Consider the following 21,220-nt stretch of genomic DNA (forward strand, 5'->3'; position numbering starts at 1 on the left):
TTGCTGTCCTTTTCTTGCAATGTGTTTCGACAAGCTTCATCTAATCATGACCTATATAGCTTTCTAACTTTCCGAGCAAAAATCTACGACTAATCGTGTGGCCAGTTACATGGGTATCAACACCAACGACCATTATTCAAATCTCAGTGCTTGCTTCAGTGCTGGTGGTTTACATTGGAGATTAGTATTTAAACAATGGTATCGCCGTTCTACTTCTAGCGATGTATAACTTCAATGAGAAACCATACAACAGTGCAGAGGGAAGGTAAAAGCTCTCAAAGCGAAGAAAGCTCCACTGGCTAGCTTTCCCACCAACAGGTGACGCCACCAGCTTTTTCTATTTTTAGAAGGCATGAGTCGTTTGTCGTCTGTTAATCGAAGTCTTTTTATATTCCGTTTAGGTATAGAGCTTGAGTCGTTTAGAATCCGTTTAGTGGTCGTTTAGTGGATTTGTGGCACTTGAGATATGAATCTTCACCGATGAGTGATTCGAATTCCAAACATTCACGAATTTTTAGAGATTCATGAATTCGGATGTGTTGTAAATGTGCATCTCAATATTTCCTTGGCTTAGAATCCCTAGTAAAATTTTCAGGCTGACACTTCGGAACCGTAACCGTGTAACCGTAACCGCTATGAAAAAAAACTAATTAATCTTCTGTGAATAAATAAAGCTTGTATTTTCTCGTGCAGATTAGAAACATACAAAAAAAAACTACCGACAAAATTTGAAACTCTTATCGAAAACTACAGATAAAATATTGATGCACCTATCGATAACCGCAAAAATATCTGGCCACACTGACGGCCGCGCGCGTGAGTGCGACGGGCTGTCTCACTGCTCGAACGCGTGAGCCCAGCAGCAGTTTTGACATCAAACAGCCGCCATCTTAGAAAAAAATCGTGCGTGTGTCTCTTCGGGCAGCTCGGAGCGTTCTGTGCCGTAGTTTTGTGGCATTTTTCACCGTTTTCCGGTGGTAAAAGTGTAGTCCATCGGGCGGGGAAAGTGTAGCGCAGTGTGGCAGCGTGCGGTTCAGTGTTTGTGGTGCAGGAAAAGGCGTTTTTTGCTGGTGTTGTGTTGGAAAGCAAACTGCTTCGCCCCTGCTCAGATTCAGAAGCAACAAGTGGACGAGCACACCAAGTACGTCGTGCAATGTGGAAATTCATCGTCCAATATTGATCCGTCGCTCGCTTTCCGTTTGCCGTCGTGCTTGGCGCAGTGATTTTCACGTAGTGCTTGGAAAAGGGAAGCGTTCTGTGCGCCCCTCGGGGGTCAGGTTGTTCGCGGATCGTATGCAAAAAAGGGAAATATTTTGAAAGTGCTACTGTTTTTTGACACTTACACACTCACCAACACACACATCCGTACATATAGAGACGAACGGAGGAAGCGCGTTGTCTGCGTTTTGATGGTGTGCGTGTGCGTACGGTATAGTTGTGTGAGTTTGGTTGGCAGAGAGTGTGTGTGGGAGAAGCGGGTGTGTGCGACGCGTTCAAGATCGGTGTGTGAAGCTGACGGCTGACCAAGCGAGACAGAAAGAGAGTGATCGAGACGAAAAGAAGTAAAAAAACGAGTCGGCTGTGTGCGTTGGGCGTCGTGCGTGTGTAGTGGTGATCACCGCATACTTGATCGCGCATAGTTTAGCAAAAACGTTTAAAGGAACACACACCGAAGCTGAAGAGGCTGTAGCAGGCCATTCATTCATTCAATCTGCCGTTTCCCTGTGTGGCCACAGACTCCCCGGGATATCATTGATGCGCATGGCATGGATTACATTATGATGGTAGGCAATATTGAATGTCGCGTTTACATGTATTTACATCCACTTTTAGTAAGAAATGTCGCGTGAAACTTTGCCGCGAAAGACGTTGAAGCATGCCAAGACGAAGATCGAACCCTAATAGTTCACCGACGCATAAGCTTGCGAAGGAAAGGAATGTAGAGCACAACACACAGGAAAGGGCGCATACCATCTCATCATCATCATCATCATCGTACCTTGTTGCTGGTGGTGGTGCTGATGTTCACCTGCTTCCCTGTACACGCTTTTCTTCCGCCCTTCCATACGAGACGAGGATGTGGCGCAGATTGACACCTCCGTCCCCCTCTTCCACTCCGTTATCCATTATCAGAGATCGGCGTCTTTCCAAAATGCCACACACTTAAAAAAGGGGAGGATGGTTCTGAGGAATTTTGATGACTTCCGGGCATGGTTCGGGACTTCGATCCGCTCCGGGAACGACGCGCGCGCGCTTGTGTTTGCGCACACGCACGTATACACGATACATACCTGTGTGTGTGTGTGTGTGGTTATGGGCAAAGATTGGGCAAAGCACAAGGGACGGAGAAAATGGAAGGAAAGAAGAAAAGCAACCAAGGAAGGTCCCGAAGAAGGGCACGCAACAGCGAATTAAGAGGAGAAGCAGAAGGGATAAAGGGATAATGCGCCCTTAGGGGAGGAAACGGGGCAACCGGGAAGCGCGCATATATTGCATTCACGCCGCATTGTAGAGGGGAACCCGAATGGAGCATATTTCTCGGATATATCGGGTTTTTTTTGTTCCTTTCCGCCTGTGTCTTATGTTGAATTAAATTCTCGAGAGTCTTCTTTCTCTCGTGGCTCTTTTTTCTGTTTTTAATGTGGCCTGGGAGAGTGGGGAGCATAACGCGTTCGTGTGTGTGTGGTGGTTTACTGTGCGGTGGCCCTTTTGCCCGTAGTGCTGCGCTGGGAAAGCGGTATTAATCGATTTGGAGCCCTTTTTTATTTGAGGTCTCTCTATCTTTGTATGTGTGTGTGTGGTTTCTCACACAATAAGATACATTTTTGAGGGTATTCTTTAAGGCATGTTGATCTTTCTAGCAGCAAAACGGGTGAAAAAATGTTTCCATTCATGGGCACGCGGAATGTGGCCACCGCACGGAATCGCGTTGGAAGTTCTTCTAGCCATGATGGGTTTATGGCGTTCCGACCACGCTTCTTCCCATACACACACACACACACTGGCATACGTGCTCAACATGTTTTTTGCTGCTGCCGCTGCTGCTGCTGTTTCTTGCTGCTATGGCGACGGATGCTGCTTATGCTTCGGCCACTTTTCTCTGATTCGTACGCTGATTCGACCTTGGGGCAATATTTCTGCTTTTTTTGTCTTCTCTCTCTCTCTCTTTGCCCCCCGTTTTTGAACGAAGGTGGTACCTTGGACCAAGACATTTATGCTACCACTGTCTAAAAGGGGGGACGTTTGAAATTGGTTACGTGGAGTGTGTGGTTGATGGTTGATGATCGATCGAAAATGGATTATTATCGTGATCTTTTTTGGAGCACTGCCCAAAGTGTTCTGGAGTTGTTTTATGCGACAGTGGGATAGAAATAATCAAACTAAATTGAAATTAGCATAGAATTTTGCATTTTATGCAGTTCTTTTATGGGCTTCACAATACAGTTTACAGGCTAATAAGTAGTTTAGGCAATTCAAACAGCCTTATTATTTTTTCGCCATTTATTTTCTCATTGCTATTGTCATTCAATTCGTTATCGGTGTTTAAGGTGTGGAAAATAATTGTCTTTTTTTATTACAAAAAAAAAAAACATGAAGTCAATATATAGTCGTTGTCACCAAATCTTGGCTTTAAGGCATAAATTTTTGCCTCTCAGGCATTCATTTTTTATTCTAATACACCTATTTTGTTTGTAAATCATAAATATTTGACTCTTCTAAGAATCTTGATAATTTTACAAGGTATTTGAGCAGATTTTGTAATTTTACATCACATAATCCATACAAAAGCCTTGCAATATGATTGTAGTTTGTTAGAACATAATCAAACTTTATAAATTCTAAGCCATTGTTTACACCTGAAAATACATACCATGTTTTTTCACTACTTTGGAACGTTTAAATCTCTTTTGAACAAAAAAATACTTAATATTTTTTTAAAATTCAACATTTTTTATTATTGTAGTTTGATTTTTTCTTGGTCGTAGTAAGAATTAAAATTATGATGAAAATTGTCAAAATAATATGATATTTGCCGTATCCTTTATAAAACTATCGCGGCCCGCATTATGGCCCTATTACACTGGGAAGGTGGTAAGAAATTCGTACGTCAAACGCATTAGACAGCTTTTACCACGGTAGAAAAAGTGCCGAGAAGAATTTAACCGCCAAGAGCGCACAATCAAAAGTGAACAAAAGCTTGTTTTCGTTTAGATTTTCTAGATTTGCTGCGAGTTTTTATACTAGCGAGTAGAATTATCATGTCAAATCGCTTGCTGGCATCGGTACTGGCAGAAGAATTCTAATTCCATCGATCTAGGCTAATATAGCCTCTGATCCATATAATTCTTAAAATGGTACTTCACAATTGAATCATTTATTCCAATGCCCATCTTGTCCACAACTGGGGTTGATCTAATCACAAATTGATATCACATCAAATCTGATCCCTGTGTACGATTTAGGACATTTAGAAAATTTGGTCTTTTGACAATTTGATCTTGTAATTAGATTATTATTATATTTGTTTCCTTTATCTGAGGACATCAGTGACTCTTTTTTGCTCATTAAAATTAGAGTATGACCTCAAAGGCGGCACATTCGTCCATGTACCATCATCTGAGTGATAAAAAACAGGTTTTTTTTTTTTGTACATTTTGGCTAACGTATTAAAACCAGATAAAACTATTACATTACAACATTGTATTTTTTAAACAGAATCAATGCCCATTGAAATTATCCATCAAATGATTTCAAAACTCCCTCACACTTACCATATTTTGTTTTCTATATAGTTGCAATTTTAGCAATTGTTTCTTAGCTAGTTATAATTCTTATTCTGAGATGGATGAAAAATTTTCCTTTGCATGTAGAAAACGCATAGAAATATTAAGAAGACATATTAAAGAAACATAACAACTTGATAATTTAACGAGAAATTTGTGATTTGTGTGCTTTCAAAAATGAATTAACATATTATATTCCCTTTGTTGTCCCATTTTAGGCTTCCCGGCATGCATTCAGTCGCCCTAAACTTTGCGTATACCAGCGGGCACAGCATCCAAGAAGAATGTGCAACGCTAAAGCATAAGCGACGAACCTGTAAGTTGTAGTGAAAAGGGACTTTTGCGGACCAAAAACTAGTAGAAGTAAAAAAAAAAACAAACAAACTCCAAACCATCATCGAACACGCATGCCGATTGGCCCCCGCGCAGCGGATGGTACTGCAGAACGAGGGGCGCACGGTAAAGCACTCGGGTCCGGTACCCGGGCACGGCGGTAATGGTGACAGCAGCGATCCTGGCGACAGCACTATGGACAGCGACCTAGCCGGCCCCACCGAGACGTCGTCGGGCACAGCTACGAACAGTGGGGGAGGAGCGGAAGGCGAAGGACACATTACCTCCAATGGAGGTGGCAGCAGCGAGCGCATGTCCCACGAGCAGCCGGTGATCAAGCGGCAACGGATAGAGCACGATCGGGCCCACAGTAGAGGGGCGAGCAATGTGGGAGGCGGTCTGCATGGTCAGAGCAGTCCCGGCAGTGGTAGAAGCAACGGGTTGGCAACCGCAAACACAACACCAGCAAGCTCCAGTGGGAATTCTTCCAACTCTTCGTCGGCCTGTTCATCGTCCACCTCCCTTTCATCCTCACCTTCCTGCTCGTCGACGAAGCTGGTTCCTTCCTCCCTGGACCATTCGTCGGACGATGAGCATGCGCTTGCCTCGACACACTCCAGCACGGAGTTGGTCGGTCCGAACGGTCCCACCCACCATCCGGAAACGCCCGCCACCGCGCCCGTCGACTATCACGCCGTGTTTCAGGAAGCAATCGGTCGACAATGTCTCTGTACGATCGATTCCGGCGCGCTGCTAATGTCGTTTCAGGCGCATCGCGCCAGCCACACGGCAGGTGTCACGCCGGACACGGCCGCCCCACTCGCCGAGTGGCCGTTTGAGCATCTGCTCAAGTTTCTCTCGAACGTGCAGCTGCTGTTCGACACCTACCTGAAGCAAAACATCAAGGGCAACATCTGCGCGGGCGTGATGGAGCTCTGCAACTATCTGATCCGCAGCGAGGACCACCCCCATCTGGCGCACCCGCATCTGCGGCTGTACCGCGCGAGCAGTCCGGCGTTTGCGGCCGCCTTCCCGGCGCTCGACATCGACGAGCTGATCGGGCTTTGCAGCTGCAGCAGCAAGTACGTGAGCTACTTGGCCGGTCGAATACTGTCCTCGTTTCTGATCATCGTCAAGGACGACCCGGACGACGACCGGTGGCTGGAAAAGATCGTGGCGAACCTGTTCGACTTTGGGCAGCTGGATCTGCACGCGGTGCGCAAGATTAGCGCGAGCCTGGAGGTGATCAAGCGCATCGTCGAGTGGAAGGACGAAACCGAGCATCCGCTCGAGGAGGAAGCGGCCGGTGGTGGTGGTGATGTTGCTGCGGGTGGAGCAACTGCTGGCGAATGGGCCTCTCCCCCTGGTGCCGCTGGTGGATCGGGTGGACCTGCAGCTAGCAGTGCGGGACCAATGTTCGGTGCACCCTCACTGGCGGACAATTACTTCGCAACGCACTACGCATCGTCGCAGTACGATGGTGCGGCGGCAGCGGCCAGCATTTTCCATCCACCAGGCGGCGAATCGTCGGGCGGTTCGTCCTCGACCGGCTCCGCATCCACTTCGATCATCCCGCCCGCGTCCAAAGCTAACGAACCGCCGGCAGCAGCATCTAGTCACGGTACGCACAGTACTACGAATCATCACCTTCACCATCACCACCACCATCACCGCACCTGCCGCTACATCACACTGACCGACTCGGAAAGCTTCGACACGACGCGCATCAAGTTCGAGACGATCAACATCCTCGGCGGCAAATGGTCCGCCCTGGTGAAGCACATCAGCTCGCTCACCCGGGCGCAGGCGAACAGCTCCAACCCGGCCGTCATGGTGGCGACCGAAACCTGCATCCTTACCTTTCTGCGCCTGTGGGAAAGTATTATCAGCGTGAAGGCGAACCTGTCGGTGGTGGAGACACAACCGTTTCACTCGCAGCTCGACAACTTCCAGCTGCTGCTGCTCGTTACCAAGAATGCGGTAATCTATCGCCAGATGCTGACGCTGTTCAACGAGGCACTGTGCTACGGCAGCACGCTCGCGCTGCAGGACCTCATCCCGGAGGAGGTGGGCAGCCTGGCGCACAACATCGTGCGCTCGGTCAAGGACTACCGGATACTGGACAAGATGCCGAAATCGTCGTACAGCAACCATCTCGGCTTTCTCGGGTATCAGGGCGAGATGGTGCGGTATCAGGACCGGCGGTTAGCCCGACTGCACGATGGCGGGACGGCCGGTGTCGGCAGTGTATCGGTGGCAGCGCCCGAAACGTGCTACGATCGGACGCTGCTGCAGAAGATGGCCCTGCTGGTGCTGAAGGCGGTCGCGGTGATCGTGAAGGAGATACGGTGCGACTCGAGCGACTCGAGCGTGGATAGCAGCGACTTTGACATGCAGGAGATACAGATGATCGAGCGCAGCATCCGCGATGTGGTGAAGAAGCTGGAAACGTTCCTGAAGGCGCAGCTCGAGTTCCACCCGGAGAGCCACTTCAGCAAGGTGCTGATCCACCTGTTCGACGACCAGGACGACTATCTGGTGGAGGCGATGGTGTGCACGCTGGACGTGACATCGGGCATCTCCTTCCGGAACAACGCGTTCCCGGAGCTGATTGCGATGCTCAACCCGGTGTACACGTTCATCGAGTTCAGCAATCTCGGGCCGAACATAACGCACCTCTTTCTCGACCTGCTGATCAGCCCGGAAACGTGCTTTCTGCTGTTTCTGCTGCGCTTCCTCAAGTACATACGGCAAAACTGGGCAATGTTTACGCAGAGCTGCTACAACTACTACCGGCATAACAGTTACAGTAATGCGGCCACGCTGCTACAGCATCGGTTACGTGCTGCTAGTGGGAGCGTCGGTGGTGGTGGCAGCAGCGGCAGCAATGTAGGAGCACCGGTCGGTGATCATAGTGGCGCGGTGGCAGGTGCTGTTGGCTCGAACGCGAACGTCATACTGGACAGTGTGATGACCGTGTTGATCAGCCTGCGGCTACAGATCAGCCGGCTGGTGGCGGACACGCTGTTCCCGTACAATATTACTCCCATTTTGAGATTGATAGAAAACTGCGAAAGTCTGTACGAGGGCAACGAGCTGAGTTGAAGCGGGAAAGCAGCAGTTGGATTGAATTGTAGATACACATAGGGATGCGAAACGAAATGGGCGGGGCACGATCCCTTCCCTCCTTAGCAGTAATGTAACAAAAGTACAACCTTTTAGAAAGCGTATTTGAAATGTGCGTGCCTTTATCCTTGATAAGTGCTCTCTTAACGTATCCAAAATCCAGGCCCTCCGTTGTTCTCTCTTGGCGGCAGCAGCCGGAGTAGGCGGCTGACAAATGCATTCCACTTAGTACGGGCACGTTTTGTTTCCATTTAATGTATTAGCCGTTTAGTAATTTGTAATTTGGGGACTGATTTTGTACAGTGGTTTTTGATTTTGTGTCGCGGCGACAATGAGGGTTCATATTCAAAAACTAAAAAAAACCCTGATATTGTGGTGTACATAAGCTGTGTAGATAAGCGGTCTTACTTGTATGTGCAAGTGTCTTCCATAACCCCAGTTCCCAGTTATATGTTCGGGATTTGCTTTTTTTATTTAGTGTGACGCAAATGAGACACCTCGCGCACGATCCTTCGCAACAGTGGAGACAACCATTCCACCACGACGGAACGTGAGTGCTCCGCTTCTTTACGGTGCTGTCGAAACTTGCTAATCTTGCCACGAGTTGATAGTATGTCCATTCCAAAAGGCCGCACACTCGGCGCGCCACTGTACAAATGTCCAATTTCCCCAAAAGTGAGGGAGCAGCAGCGGCACAAGTAAACCTGCTAACCCAATTGTACCTCCTTCCCCACCCTCAATCTTAGGCTAGACAAGGTCACAAAATGAATTGTGTAAACTTTGAAGTAGAAAGTTTTAGCTTAATTTATATGTGCTATATATATGTATCTAAAATTATACAACGTGCGCTAGGCGAGTGTCGCACAGAGCAAAGTGCCTTGTTTTATTGAAATGACATCAAATGGCGCGCAGCCACCACTATTACTAATCACCGTGGAGAATGGGTTGTTGGTAGTGAGACACACCCCGTGCGTACGTTTAATTTAATTTATCATTCAGAAGGGAAGGACTTTCACGTTCGTGTGCTTTACAAGTAAAGAAGGGTGAACGAAGCGCAGAAAGTGTAAACAGGGGAGCAAGCAGGCAGGAGGAGGTGCCCGTACTCACACATATCGTCGTATCGAACGCGGTTGACCGCCGCTTCCACAATAGATTGTAATAAACTATTTAAATGATTTTTATATTATTGGCTCATTTTTATTTCAGCTTAAATTGAAAATGTTCTAGATGACACTAAAGAAAATGGCGAAGGTATGAAAATAATATAAAAAATAGGGAAATAACAACACAAATAATCGATGAAAGCCATGAAAAATTACACTGAGCAGATGAGTATCGTAAACCTAATATAATGTGTAAATCGTTATATTCTTAAATCGTTTATATTCTTTGTAGACGGTTCTGCTTGCTTTTGTCACCTTTATACTCCGTTCTTCGGAGTTGTCATATATACTAGAGAAAAGAGAAGAATGGCTATAGATACTTGAATATTCAATCCACTGTTCAAAGGTTTATTTAAAAAATAATGTACTTCCATCCTTTCATTACTCCTTAGCGATCCAACTCACTCACTCTCCGTCCTGATTAACGATTCACGCGTTTCGTATTTACGACTAACTGCCATTGCTTCAGTGTGAATAAGGTAAAACCTTGCTTCAGTGTGAATAAGGTTCTGGAGTCATTTCTAATAGAAAACCACGATAAAAGACGAAAAATCGAAAAACAGCAACTCTCCGTGTTGAGTTGATTCCATACCCTGCACTTAGTGGATTCGACTCACTCACATGCTATTACTTAGTGTGCACATCTCTACTATGTACAGTGGCGGTCACCTAAAGTCGGACATCTCATATTTTCACCTTTTATCTGTATTTGCGGCACCACGGACAATTCCCTAGACCTCTTATTGGATAACTTTCTTCACATATCTTTAAGGACACTCTTTAGCTATGCACATGCAAAAAATCAGACCGATATCTTTTAAAATCTCGGAACACAGTTCATAAATGTGATAAAAGTTATGATATTTATGCGGTCCAATAAAAGTCGGACATTCTTTTTTTCATAGCGAAATGACTACGTAGCATGCCAATATTGACCAATATGGTTCTTAAATCTTATAATTTTATTTTTGATCTGGAATGTATGCATCGATCAGACAAAAGCATTAGTTTTGATGTCGCGCAGGCTGATAAAATCCAGAAGGAATATTCATGCTTAAAACCATTGAAATTGTTAGGGTATCTAGAAAGTTATGGGGATGCATGAGCACTTATGGCCCGAAGTCGTAATCATTATATTGCTGAAGAGAGATACGATTCTTGTTATTAACATGTTCAAAAATGCTCAATAACCAAACCAGGAACAAAAATGGTCAACCAATTCGAAGCAGTAATTATTCTATGTAAATAATGAACAATGGCATTGAGGCAATTCAGTATTAAATGACAATCTTAAAACATTCTCTTAAAAATTAGTATACTACTTCATTTGTAACATTGCAGAAACGGTATTTGGCTGATTAAGGTCATAGACCGCGCTTGGCATAGGTTAATACGCTGATGACTACCCAACATAATCGATGGGCCAATAATAACTGATTATAAATGACTTAAGCATAATATAAGCTAATATTGGCAAATTACGTGGTCATTTTGCAATGAAACGAAGACGGTCCGACTGTCAGTCATATTTTATACCTTTTATCACATTTATACATGGTCTTAAAGGGATTTTAAAAGATATCGGTCTGATTTTTTGCTTGTGCATAGCTAAAGAGTGTCCTCACCTATGGGTGAAAAAAGTTTTTTCAATAATTGGTCTAAGGAACTGTACATGATGCCGCAAAGTCAGAAAAAAGGTGAAAATATGAGATGTCCGACTTTAGTTGACCGACACTGTACGTTGAAAACCGCCAGACGATCTTGGAAAGAATTGCGTAAGAGTTCTTAATGCCTTGGCTGATAGTGATAGTGTAAGTAAGATGGCAATGCTTTCAGACGAGGTAGAGGTTTTTCCCAGTGAAATGTGATAGGAAAGAGTGTCAGATAATTAGAGAACTTTATTGTAACATGCCATAAAGATTACATGTGTGCGTCTGCTTGTTACGTCACAGTTCAAAAGGGTATCGCAATTGTTGTGCAAGTCCAAAGTCTGATAAGCTTTAGACCCGAATGTCGTCGCTAAGGATGCTAAACCGGTGGAAATCATCTGCCAGGCTCATATGTGGGCCATAGTGCGATTCTTTAGATTATTCGATTGTTCGTTCAAATACTTAACACCGGCCTTTAATGATTATTTTTAACCCATTAGTGCCCAGGACAAAGAATTTTCTACGTATTTTTTCTCATTGTTCGGATTTTATCTCTACAACTGAGTTTCATTTGTGGTGTTGTGGATCATTTGAATGCCCCTGGCCGTCCCTATGTGTTGTTTGCGCGCTTAGCTACGACACTTCAATGCATCCATGTAGGCATTGGGTGAAAAACGAAAACTGGCAACAAATATGTGAAGATTAGCAACAATAATCAAACTGTATAGGAATATATTCTTATTTCGTGAAGTAGTGATATAGTGTTTTAAAGTGGATTGAAGCGTTTGTGTAGAGTTCCGTCGCCCCGAATTGCAAGTCCCCTAACGATTGCACATTGAGATTAGGAATAAGACCGTAACAGAGTTAGAAGGTGTAACAAAACTGATTATTTGGTGCAAAATATATTCGGAAAAAGATAGGGTTGCAGACAGAGAATAAGTGGACGTTCCAAGATGCAGAAAAGATCGGGATGGAACAGGTTCGCTGGAACCTAATACCTACCAAGGTACAAGCTTTGTGTGCCACCTCCGAATTTCTGTTGCAAAACCCTGTAAATGGTTCAATTTAACAAGTAAGTTAAAATATTTTTTTTTAATTCTGTTCTACAAATGAACAAATGTGTTTCGCATAATTTAAATGATACTAAATAATAGATTTAAGAATGTTTTAGTTCGTTCGATGTTGCTTTAAACAGAACCGTCGTCTTCTAATTTATTTTCGCAAATTATTGCTCGCGCACCACATCAAAACATCAATCTAATACATAAAAAACCAACATATGCTCTCTCTCTCTCCCTCTCTCTCTCTCTCTCTCTCTCTCTCTCTCTCTCTCTCTCTATCTCACCAATTATTCAAAATAATAATTCTCCAAAATGTTCGGTCCCTAGCCGGTTCCCATTCATCTGATTTCCGACAGGTTCTGCTTTAAACCTGATCCAAGCAATAAGCTCCTTGTTGGTGAAGCACAGGCCTGGCATCCGCTTAACATGCTCCACCGCGAGAATCAGTGAGCGATAAATTTCACCTTTCACATTTTTGAAGATTGCTGGGGCACCAATTACACACAATTACCCTATCTCTCTCTACCCCGTTTTAGAGTACATCTAGTAGATCAAAAAAGATCCTTGTCAATTGGATCAAGCGGCGTCTGTACATCCGGGACACTAATGGGTTAATATAAATGGGGTACCACACGTTGTCAGTGGCGGGTTTACAGTGTCGGTACAGTGGTGCTTAGGGTTCGTCTAGCGCGGGGCCCTAACGTCCATCACCCACGGGGCCCTCCTTGCTAATACGGTGCCATATTCTATCAACTGTTATAGATAATGGACTAAATATTCCGGGGCCTCATTGACGGGCCCCCCGCAATTGCTTACTTAGCTTACCGTTAAAATCGCCACTGCACGTTGTTGTTGCTGAGTGCACCCGGATCCTTATTCTGTTCCACTTTGTTGAGCTAGGTCTAGATGTGATTGCCTTACCTTATAATGGGCTAGACAAGCTATCGGTGACATATCTATCACAACTCTCGTTTAAGATACGAGATTTGCAGGTTTAATGGGCCTTCAAGCCACGCCTTCAGCGGTTGGCAAGGAAGCGGACAAATCTTAGCTGGCTTTGGAATGATTCAATACGTGTGAGATCTATCTTCATTAAGTTGGTGGAAGTCAAGCTCTAGTAATGTTCAGATTTGTATACGATTTAGTTTCTCATTAAATTGGTACAATATTTTATTCAATATTCTTCTAGTTCACTCTTATTACATCTTACTATAATCATAGCTATTTTCCTATGTTTTCGACAGAGTGTGCCTAAAACAATGGCACCTCCTCTTGCAATGTTACCCGTAATATACGAACAACATGGCTTCAGGCTTGAATACACATCCTTGCGAATACTCCCGCCAGTGCTCAGCACCCGTACATATTTCTAATCCGCTGTATATCGCCCGAACTCATCGCGACCCGCTGCCCGATCGCCACGTTTGCCACCTTCGGTACGACCGTCGGCAGCCCGTTCGCACTGAACGCGTGCGTATTGTAGTGCATCACGCTACCATAGTCATACCCGACACCGTAATTGATAATGCGATCCGTACCGTACGACTGGAAGTTACCCTCGCGGCCCGGTACAATGTTCTGCCAGAGGATGTCCACGTACAGGTCGCGTTCGGTCGCGCTCTGCATGTGGTAGAAGCCGAGTGCGTGAATTAGCTCGTGCACAATCGTACCTTGCGTGAAGCATCCCGTCCCCACGCTGCTCGGTTGTAGGCGCAGTGCCTGCGCACCGCGAATACGTCCGACAAACGATGAACAGCCAGAGCTGCCACCCGCAATGCGCACATAATCCGCAGTCGTGGCAGTTGCTGGGACGAACCGTACGCAGGTGTGCTGTTCGATAGTACGCATTGCCGTCGTAATGGCGGTCGTCTGTTCGAGTGCTGTTGAGAGACGGGACCGGAGGATAGGTTAGAAAAGAAAATCGATTGTAATAATATCTCGAAAGACACTTACTGAAATCGGTGGACACTATTTCGTACGGTACGGTCCGGTCGGGCCAGATAAACGTGGGAAGGTACATGCCAGTACGTTTCCGCATCTCTTTCTGCTGCTCGTCCGACAGCAGTATGTCACCCTCGAAATTGTCACCCGTCTGGTCGGCCGGTTGGTCCGATGGTGCAGCACGCCCGAGCGGATGTGGCGTAGCGAACGGGGCAATCAGTACGCAAAGCAGCGCCAAACACGTGACACGTCGAAGAGGCATGCCGAAGCCTTTGCACTGGGCGCCGAAAGCACACTGAGCAGTACGGTGGCTGTCGTGCTGGCATTATAATGTTTTGGAAAGTTTCACACACACGCTCTGGGCTAATCTAGCAAAGTCGATAACTCGCTATCTTTGATCTGTAAGAAAATTCCTACCGGGAGATTACGTCTATTGCACGTTTATTTGAATCGCTATCAAAGGTAGTTGACGTCTGTTCCTTGTCTGGCTTTGCTCTTCGCTGTACGGAAACTGACCAGTCTGGACACTGATGTGCAAACTAATAGCAGAAAGTTGCCCGCGGTTGCTAGAAGCGGGTGCGAATTGGAAGAGAGGAACAGGTTTTGTTGATTTTAGATCCCTACAAAGTAAACTGTGTACTGTGATTTCATCCGTGTTAAGATGTTTTCTGACGAAATCATCTATTGATCATTTATTTAATTGGGAAGCGATGCTTCAGCTGGTGTCTATTACTTTTTTTTGGTACGATGTAGACCGGCCGGAATGGACCTCAGATTCGCTGCACAAAGTGATGACGTAGCTCATTACTGTATCAGCTCCTGCATTGTCCATCCATACAGGATCCACACAAGTCAAAAATTGCTCTACTTACGTCCAAACTTCTTTAGTAGGACACACAGAGGAATGACCATCTGCAAGAGCTAATGATTTAGGCACAGCGGAAAACCGCTCTGAATCTTTGCCTAATTTTAGGTTTTTTTTACATTATTCAACTCAGGCACTCCGTGTTATGGCGTTTTTGCGTGTACTGCTACTGTCTGTGTTGACCTTTGACCCAAAATTGTGTACTATAGCTAATACCGTATAAGGCTGTGCATACAAACAAATTAGTTACTTAGTTTTACAGATATACCACGAGGTCTGCTCGGGACCCTATGTTTATTGCTGCTATCAAAAAGAAGATTCGGATGAATTCAGTGCGTTCAATACGGCAAATGGCTAAGGAACACTGGAACAGTAACGTTACGGCATGGAATAGCGTGAAGTAAGATTGTGGGTCGAAGTAGAGGGTACGAAAATTTTTGAACTTTGTTAAGCGAAAAATTCCAACAATCTTTTTCATTGACACGAGCATGTGTACTGTCCATCCCGTGTCCAATTTCGGATTCGACCGATAGATTAGTTATCTTACGGTAAAAGACGTGGCCGATGAGCACAAGCACGTGTATCTGACCAAGCATCTTGCTAGCGTTATGGTGTTTGGATTGGTGGCTTCCGATGCCAACAAAAAATGGACCCAGTGTTCATTCCAGAAGGTGACAAGGTCAGCTTGGAGGTCTACATTGGGATTTTAAGTAAGTACGTTCTTACGTGGATGAAAGAACAGTTCTTTCCGAAGCTAAACATAGTGTTTCAACTTGGTGGGGCCCCGTGCCACGCCTAGAACCGCACTCAGACTTATTGGCAGTCACATCTCACCATCTGGGCGAAGGATATGTGGACGCCATCCAGCCTCGATCTTGATCCGCTGTATTACACAATATGGCGCGTCATGAAGGCCAAGGTCTGTTCTAAACAACACCCCAGTAAATCAAGCCTCAGACAAACATTGACCCGTGCCTGGGAATAAATGGATGTAGACTATAATAAAAGAACCTGCCGTGCAGTCCGGAATCGTGTGGAAGTCATAATTACAGCAAAAGGAAACTTGATCGATGATTAATGTTATGTCTTGAGTTTTTTTTTAAATTTTGACATTACTTAATGGTCTGGTTTTGAATGGAAAATCTCTGCCATCTGCTTAATTCCTTGATATGCACCTATATCTATAGGAGGCGCAAACCAACGATGTCTACATCATCACCGTATGCTACGAGCAGCCTTATCTCTACATTCGTTTAGCTCGTCTGACGCATAATGCGATTTGAGCTAGTCACAGGATGTTGCCAGCGGAAAGAAGTTGCGGAGATTGGCGTGCTCCTGCAGGCTGTTTATTTATTTGACTTGGGCCGATTGACTTAAATTCATCTCTTCTTCAACGAAGAAATAACAAGCAGGCTGATAAGCTTAAACGTAGCCACAGATGGGGATTCCTTTTGACTTTTTCTGTTTTTTCTTTTTTGTTGTGGGTATTTTTATTAATGATTACACTCTTCACACGGTTTGTTAACGATGGACATGTGCCGCATGAGTGCTAATCAGCATAAGCGTTATTTAAACATTAAGACACTCTTACAATTACAATTAACCTCATTGACCCACGGCGTTTGAGATTGCAAATTGCCTCAATAAATAACAGATTACAGTCGTCTCTTCCAATTTGCATGAAATTTTAAATCCACGACTCAAGCGTTGCGTTAATGTTATATTGATAAGGTCTTCTTATGAGTTTTCTTCGAGAGATCACTATAAAAAGAAAGCAACCAGTGTCAGTGCAATCATTGTGTAGAAGCAAATGTTTAAATTAGTTCTAATTCACGATGTGTGTTTCCAAAGCTATGGTGTACTTTCTGTTGGTAACATTAGCTTCAACAAAAGTACGCAGTTTTGAGCAAAATGATACAGATTCTTCCCAGGTCAGTTGCGAAACGTTTGCATCCAAGCTGATCGAGATGGAATCTGCGATGAAGAAGGCTCAAGAAACCACCAACCAACAGCTATTGCGTCAGAAGAGCTTGTCGGAAGAGCTACTAGTCGCCATCAGCCTCTTGAGTCAGGCAATTAGTAAGAATCTCACCGCCCTGCAAACACAATCGGAGAGAGCTGAGCAGCTGGCTAACGTCAAGCACGACCAGATCCGGCAGGAGATTGAAACACTTGCATCAAAAGAAGATCTCGCTTGGTTCAGGACTAAATCCGGGTTATATCTTCAAAGTATCGCCGCTCGATCGTGCAAGCAGGTGCAATCGGAGCGCCCGGGCAAGTACTTCATACAGCCAGCCGCGGATTCCGAACCATTCCTGGGATACTGTGCACAGACTGCGTTCGGAGGAGGTTGGCTAGTGATTCAGCATCGCTACGATGGATCGGTGGACTTTCGGCGCAACTGGACCGAGTATCGGGACGGGTTTGGAAACATCGGGGGAGAGTTCTGGCTCGGGCTGGAGCATCTACATCGGATGACATCGGCCCGACCACACGAGCTGTTGGTGGAGCTAGAATATTTCTCAGGAAAATATGCGTACGCCCGGTATAGTAAGTTCGTGATCGACAGCGAAGCGGATCATTATGCCATAGGAGAACTGCGTTTGCCTTCGGGCACGGCCGCAGAGGCAGTACGTTTGCGTCAGGGCACGAAGTTTTCTACGATCGATCGAGACCATGATGGCAGTGCTGATTATAACTGTGCCTCTGATGCCCAGGCAGCATGGTGGTACCGTGAATGTTACGATTCTAATATTAATGGAGTTTATAGGGTGGATCGGGATGAAAGTGGTTTATATTATACGCGAATGTTGATACGCGAGACTTAATGTTAACTTGAGTGACAAAACAGAATCGATTGAGCATTTATTGGAGTTCAACAGTAAATGTAAAATACAGTAGAACGTCGATTATCCGGGGGCGGATTAACCGGTGGGCGGTTTAACCGTGCACATAAATGTGACAGCTGTTCAAGCGTACAGCGAACATTTGCAGCGATAGCCAAGTGGGCAATAAGTTTTTTGTACAGCTCTGTAGTGTGTAGTGGTGTTTTCAAAAGTCATTTTTGTTCATGAACAGTTGTCAAACCTATAGTTATTGATTACAATAATATTCTACTAACGATTAATCGATTGATTCAAAGTAAATTAATCATAAAACTGGTGAATTTTATAATTTTTATATGAATTTGACATTTCTTGGACCATTATCCGTGCAAATCGATTAACCGGCAACCGTTTGGTCCCAAACTACCCGGGTAATCGACGTTCTACTGTAAAAATCAGAATCCAACAGCTAGCATGCGTGCAGAAAACAATTGTTAAGCACTGTTGCTTACTTTGCTCTGGCTTAGAGCGCTTTGCCATTTATGTGAAATATTTGCCGAATTTTAGGCGATTGTACTAATATTCGTATTAGACTTGTACTAATACGCGAATAATTTTAGAACATCGAAAGCTAAATTTGAGCTGTTTTGTAAATAGTCTTTATAAAGTTATGATATTGTCATATAAGAAAGAACTATTGCGTACTACTTCAAGTTTAATATCAGTTTCGAATATCGTTTATTGCTCCATTACTTTAACAGTCTTTTTCCATTGACATCACGAAACGTTTGAAACAGCACTTCCTCTGGGAGTGTTAAACCTTGCCGAGACAACCGTACATCCAGTTCAGCTTGGAGATATCCCGTTCGCTCATGCTGATGCGCTGCCCGATCGTCGCGTTCGGATCCTTCGGTATGATCGTGCGCTGCCCGTTCACGGAGAAAGCCGTTGCACCGTAGTGCATCACGCTGCCGTAGTCGTACTGCACGTTGAAGTCCGTCACCACGCTGCTGTTGTAGATGTTGAAGTTGTTCTCCGTACCCGTCTGGATGTTCTCCCAGATGATGTCGACGAACTCGTCGCGATCGCTGGCACTCTGCTGATGGTAGAACCCGAGCGCGTGCAGAAACTCGTGCACCACCGTTCCGATGCGGAAGCAACCCTGCCCAGGGACGTTTGGCGCCAAGTTAAGGTTTTGGGCGCGGCCCGTGTACCCAACCGACGAGTAGCAGCCCGAATCGGATCCGATGACGCGAATGTAGGCGGGCGCATCGGAAGACACGCGATGGAACCGAAGGCACGACTGGCTCTGGAGTAGCCGAACGCCCAGCTCGATGTGGTCGATCTGTGCCTGAGCTGGAAGTAGGACGCAAAGGTGTCAGGGAGGAGTGCTATCACAAAAAAAGATAGGTGCAAACACTCACTGAAATCAGGCTCGTGGATGTAGTAGTACACGGTACGGTCTGGCCAGCGACGATTTTGGGCAATCAAACCGTTTCGCCGATTGCGCACTATATCCATCTGCTCGTCGTCCAGCACCATGTCACCCTCGAACTGACCACTTAGCTCCTCGGCAAGCTCATCCGGTCCAAGGTGAGCCAATCGGTCCACTGCAGAGAAATAGAGGAGATGATGTTAACGTGTTTCTCGGGATGGATATCTTACCAAAGAACAATCGTACCATTCTCGGGAGTGTTGGGCACTGCCTTTCCTCCCGTCGGCAAGCAGTTGATTGATGCTACAAGCACTAGCAAAGCACTGGACGCCAACAAAACAGCTCTCTAACAGAAATCACTTTCTAATAAGTATGTTTTTAAACGATACGATCCTACAATTCTTACCATTTTGAACTCCTCTCAGTTCTACGGGTTGTCGCTTGCGAACGATGAACAACTACGCGGGACTGATGGCTAACGAATGCCACGGCCTATCCAGCAATCTTACTGCTTAATCGCACGATACAGCTTGATTTATATCACTAATCGGGTCAACTCCGATGAGGACAGATCCGATGTCCGATAGAGGGTGGTCAATGGGCGAACGTGAACGGACGCATTTTAGCAAGGTTTCGTTCCCCGTCGCAGGGCAATACAATGGGCAATTAGGCAGCCCCATTCTACCAGGTCATCCCCCGGGAGAACGATAAGATTAGTGAAGGTTGGGGGAAGACATTTTTGCTACAAATCGGGGGTTCATGAGCGATAATCTGCCCGATTTTACACACGTTTCTGGTGCAGTAAAGGAAGACGGGAGAAGAGTGTAGGACACTTTAGTGCGTAAACGTGTATTATGCTGTAAACAAATGGGTCAGCTGCTTATAATTCTCCCACTTTAGCTATTTGAAAGAGCGTAAAGCGGAGGCGGATCATCCAAAGAGCTGACTAAGAAGTCGCTTAAGGCATCGAGCTTTACTGATATCTTATCTCGCAAAAAGTTGTTTTACGCTTCTAAAAAATCCGAGATTGTTTTTGAAATATCGAAGACTTAATAACATTTAAATCCAGATCCAACCATTTTTGCAGTCACACAGGGCTTATACAGGCCCTTGGAGATTTATTCAGAATCATAACATATCTCTGTCTAGGTTGAACAGTGCAGATTGATAGTACGTATGGCGAACGTTCGTGCTGCATTTGTTGGTAACGTTGAGCAGCATATCTGCTTTACAGAACTAATTATAATACACGCTATCAGCTGTCAGAAACATTGTAACACACTTCGGAAAGCCAAACCACATCAATTCATTATAACACACTCAGAAAATCAAATCATACCATAACAACACATCCTGAAGAGTTCAGGCCGCACCGTTCATATAAAAACAATTGTGACACACTTATTGAAAACACTCGAAACATGTAGGAGAAAGCGGGGCAAAATGGACCTATTAAGGATTTTGGTCCGTATCTTATTAGTTAAACCACTTTACCTTGTTATTGGCAATGGCAATCGATATTTCAACGTCTTATTCATGAAAAACAATCCAAAGTTAACGCATTAATAACATGTTTAAAATGAATTTTAAAACCCATCGTCAAACGTCGTGAAATGTCGTTGCTATGGAGCAAAACGGTCAAAACACATCAAAACAAAGGGGCAAAATGGACCCTACATTGAATTTAACGCTTTTGTTTAAGCTCTTGCATCTTGGTAGAATTGTAAGAGTAGAAATTTAAGCTTGGTATTTAGGTGTTTTGTTGTATAATTCAGTCAAATGCTGGAATATTGCAATAATTCACGTGTTGTCAGTAATTTTTCTTGTCGATGTAGTACATACAGCAAAGTTTTATTTCTGTTAAGCTAGTATATTGTAGTGAACTTAGCTTATACCACAGCTGCATTATGTTGCTCGTGTCAAAACATACCGACAATTTTGCCCCAAATGATACATACATTATACAAACTTCAACTTTAAAAAATGTGTATCCAGGCACATGATATTTATCTATGTATTGAAAGTGTAATTATGTATT

General features: G+C 44.9%; 4 protein-coding genes across 4 annotated transcripts; 2 read left to right on the forward strand and 2 right to left on the reverse strand.

Annotated features, from left to right (window-relative positions):
- Nucleotides 1–867: 867 nt before the first annotated feature.
- Nucleotides 868–9,426, forward strand: LOC120902086 (protein lines). Its single transcript, XM_040310574.1, has 2 exons — nucleotides 868–1,784; nucleotides 5,003–9,426. The coding sequence occupies exon 2, from the start codon at nucleotides 5,217–5,219 to the stop codon at nucleotides 8,220–8,222; it is 3,006 nt and encodes a 1,001-aa protein (XP_040166508.1). The 5' UTR covers nucleotides 868–1,784; nucleotides 5,003–5,216; the 3' UTR covers nucleotides 8,223–9,426.
- A 3,839-nt stretch (nucleotides 9,427–13,265) lies between these two features.
- On the reverse strand, nucleotides 13,266–14,342 carry LOC120904253 (zinc metalloproteinase nas-15-like). Its single transcript, XM_040314114.1, has 2 exons — nucleotides 14,070–14,342; nucleotides 13,266–13,996 (listed from the first exon to the last, which is right to left on the reverse strand). Exons 1-2 carry the CDS (start codon nucleotides 14,317–14,319, stop codon nucleotides 13,467–13,469), a joined length of 780 nt encoding a protein of 259 aa, XP_040170048.1. The 5' UTR covers nucleotides 14,320–14,342; the 3' UTR covers nucleotides 13,266–13,466.
- Nucleotides 14,343–16,673: 2,331 nt separating this feature from the next.
- On the forward strand, nucleotides 16,674–18,071 carry LOC120901770 (microfibril-associated glycoprotein 4-like). The gene has a single exon (XM_040310008.1). It carries the CDS (start codon nucleotides 16,758–16,760, stop codon nucleotides 17,748–17,750), a length of 993 nt encoding a protein of 330 aa, XP_040165942.1. The 5' UTR covers nucleotides 16,674–16,757; the 3' UTR covers nucleotides 17,751–18,071.
- A 384-nt stretch (nucleotides 18,072–18,455) lies between these two features.
- On the reverse strand, nucleotides 18,456–19,722 carry LOC120903045 (seminal metalloprotease 1-like). The gene is made up of 4 exons (XM_040312233.1): nucleotides 19,589–19,722; nucleotides 19,429–19,528; nucleotides 19,172–19,357; nucleotides 18,456–19,103 (listed from the first exon to the last, which is right to left on the reverse strand). Exons 1-4 carry the CDS (start codon nucleotides 19,589–19,591, stop codon nucleotides 18,562–18,564), a joined length of 831 nt encoding a protein of 276 aa, XP_040168167.1. The 5' UTR covers nucleotides 19,592–19,722; the 3' UTR covers nucleotides 18,456–18,561.
- Between the last annotated feature and the right edge of the window lie 1,498 nt (nucleotides 19,723–21,220).

Source organism: Anopheles arabiensis, chromosome 3 (assembly GCF_016920715.1).
Source record: "Anopheles arabiensis isolate DONGOLA chromosome 3, AaraD3, whole genome shotgun sequence".
NCBI lineage: Eukaryota > Metazoa > Arthropoda > Insecta > Diptera > Culicidae > Anopheles > Anopheles arabiensis.